The sequence below is a fragment of the Vollenhovia emeryi genome, unplaced genomic scaffold (genome assembly GCF_000949405.1).
Source record: "Vollenhovia emeryi isolate VEMERY1.0 unplaced genomic scaffold, V.emery_V1.0 DF945836.1, whole genome shotgun sequence".
In the NCBI taxonomy this organism is placed as follows: Eukaryota; Metazoa; Arthropoda; class Insecta; order Hymenoptera; family Formicidae; genus Vollenhovia; species Vollenhovia emeryi.
Window position 1 is genome coordinate 1 of NW_011960530.1, and position 2,064 is coordinate 2,064.

The 2,064-nt window shown below is 31.9% G+C and overlaps 1 protein-coding gene across 1 annotated transcript; it reads right to left on the reverse strand.

Annotated features, from left to right (window-relative positions):
- Nucleotides 1-380: 380 nt before the first annotated feature.
- On the reverse strand, nucleotides 381-2,056 carry LOC105560638 (lipase 3-like; the record flags this gene model as incomplete). The annotated part of the gene is made up of 3 exons (XM_012009918.1): nucleotides 1,265-2,056; nucleotides 1,051-1,165; nucleotides 381-609 (listed from the first exon to the last, which is right to left on the reverse strand). Coding segments are annotated over exons 1-3 (438 nt in total), but the record flags the coding sequence as incomplete, so codon positions are not given.
- Nucleotides 2,057-2,064: the final 8 nt, after the last annotated feature.

Consider the following 2,064-nt stretch of genomic DNA (forward strand, 5'->3'; position numbering starts at 1 on the left):
CCTGTATATTTATGTAAATTTTGAAAAACTTTTTAAAATTTCTTTTCCTTTTTTATTATTACTAGAAACGATGAAACGCGCGCTTCGCGCGCGCAGTTTGTGGTCAAGCATTGTATGCGCAATGTCAATTTAAAATAAAAAGTAATTTGTCACTCACTGATACGGTTCGCAACAGCGTATACATGTTAAACTGTAACAATACAAAAATGTATACGATTATTATAGACTAATTATGTAAAATCCAGACTATTGTGTTAAATATACTTTATATTTAATATTTTTGAAAATAGGTATTTATTAAAACAATTATATAGAATACTGAAAGTCTTCCTTTTAAATATGAACTCACAAAATTTTATACGTATGGTTTTGTCTCTAACACTTATTCGAATGCTCATTGGAATCATTTGAATAAATAAAATAAAAGCAGCTGGACCCAGGCAAATGGCCACTTTTAATTTCATATTGTATTCCGGTTTTGATGACAAAAGAGCAAATAACGACGTTGTTCCCATTGAATGACCAATATAATATAAATCTTTTTGCCTTGTATAATTGAGAATGTAACTTAACATGACCGGCAGATCTTTTGTTCCACCCTCGTGAAAGCTGTAAAATAAGAATTTTACAAATATATTTTCTCACTTTTGCCTCCCTCCATTACAAATGCACGCAATCAATTTGCAGTAAGAAACCAAGTAAAAAAATTTATAATCCTACTGATAGAATTCGAATAAGGAAATACCACGCAAAGTCTAACATTTAGAAAACATGTTATAAGTATTCTTTTTTCATCTTTCTTCTTTCTTCTTTCTTCAACTTTTTTCATGTACAGTATATGTATACTTTACTTTTTATTGTATACTCTTAGAAATTCCGGACTTTGTCTTCATATTACTTGTCAGGCATATTCATTCAGTACAAGTAACAATTACATTATCATTTCATAAATATCTCTCAACTTCAAGTAGCTTGTACTTTAAGTGTAAAAAAATTTTTTAACTTAATCCAGCGTTTCTTTAAAATAATTTTAAATAGTAATGGTTTTACCTATACTGCCAGAATTTGGGATCGTATATCGTCATATTCACATGTGATCTGCAGTAACTATTCCCTCTCATATTTCCAACCCACACATCATATCCTTGATCTGCTAATAAAAATGCTGCAAAATATGATAATAATAAGCTAATGTAGGATGTAGTAAATATATAGTTATTTTGTATAGTATGGTAGTATAAGGGCCTGTGTGAATGAGACGTACTCGTATGGTGATTGGCAGAAGATGTTTGCTTAGTTTCAGTTGGTAGAGAGCCGAGTTTACTTTTGAGACTGTTCTTTGTACTTGCTCCTCCCATGAGAGTGTGTCCATTATAAGGATGCCCAAGTATTCCACTGAGTCAACGTACCCAATCACGGTTCCTTGGACATTGATGTGCTGCAATGCTTCATACTTTAAATTGTTTAAGTAGCACCGCGTTCCCACAATCATAGGCTTTGTTTTCTTGGGATTGAGAATCAGGCTGTTTTCAATTGCCCGCTTGACTAGTCTGTTTATGTCTTCGTTGATCTTGTGCACAGTGTCATGTAGCTATTGGGGATCACTGTGAGCATAGATCAGCATATCGTCTGCGTATATGTTGTACTTGCAGTGCTGCAAAACCATGCTGAAGTCTTTTAAGGGGAGAAACCACATTAGGAGGCTGTTTTTCAGAGATTTTCTAAAATTATATTAAGTAAATTAATTCTTTAAAAAGAAAAATTAATTCTATACCATTCTCTCGCTTAGTACAATTTTTTACTACATTTTTTAATAACAGTACAAATTGTTACAAACGTACAAGTTGATATAATGATGTTTATAACAATATATGTATATGCGTTTATTATTTAAAAACTTAAAGTTAATATTAAAGTGCTCATACTATGTGTGATATAGGGAAACCCGGGGCATAACGGAACGGCGGGGCATAATGGGATATGATCTATAACTTTTTACAGAAGTGCTGTTATGTATTGAAATATTTTGCAATTATTGCTATTAGATGATCCTTATCGCATGTT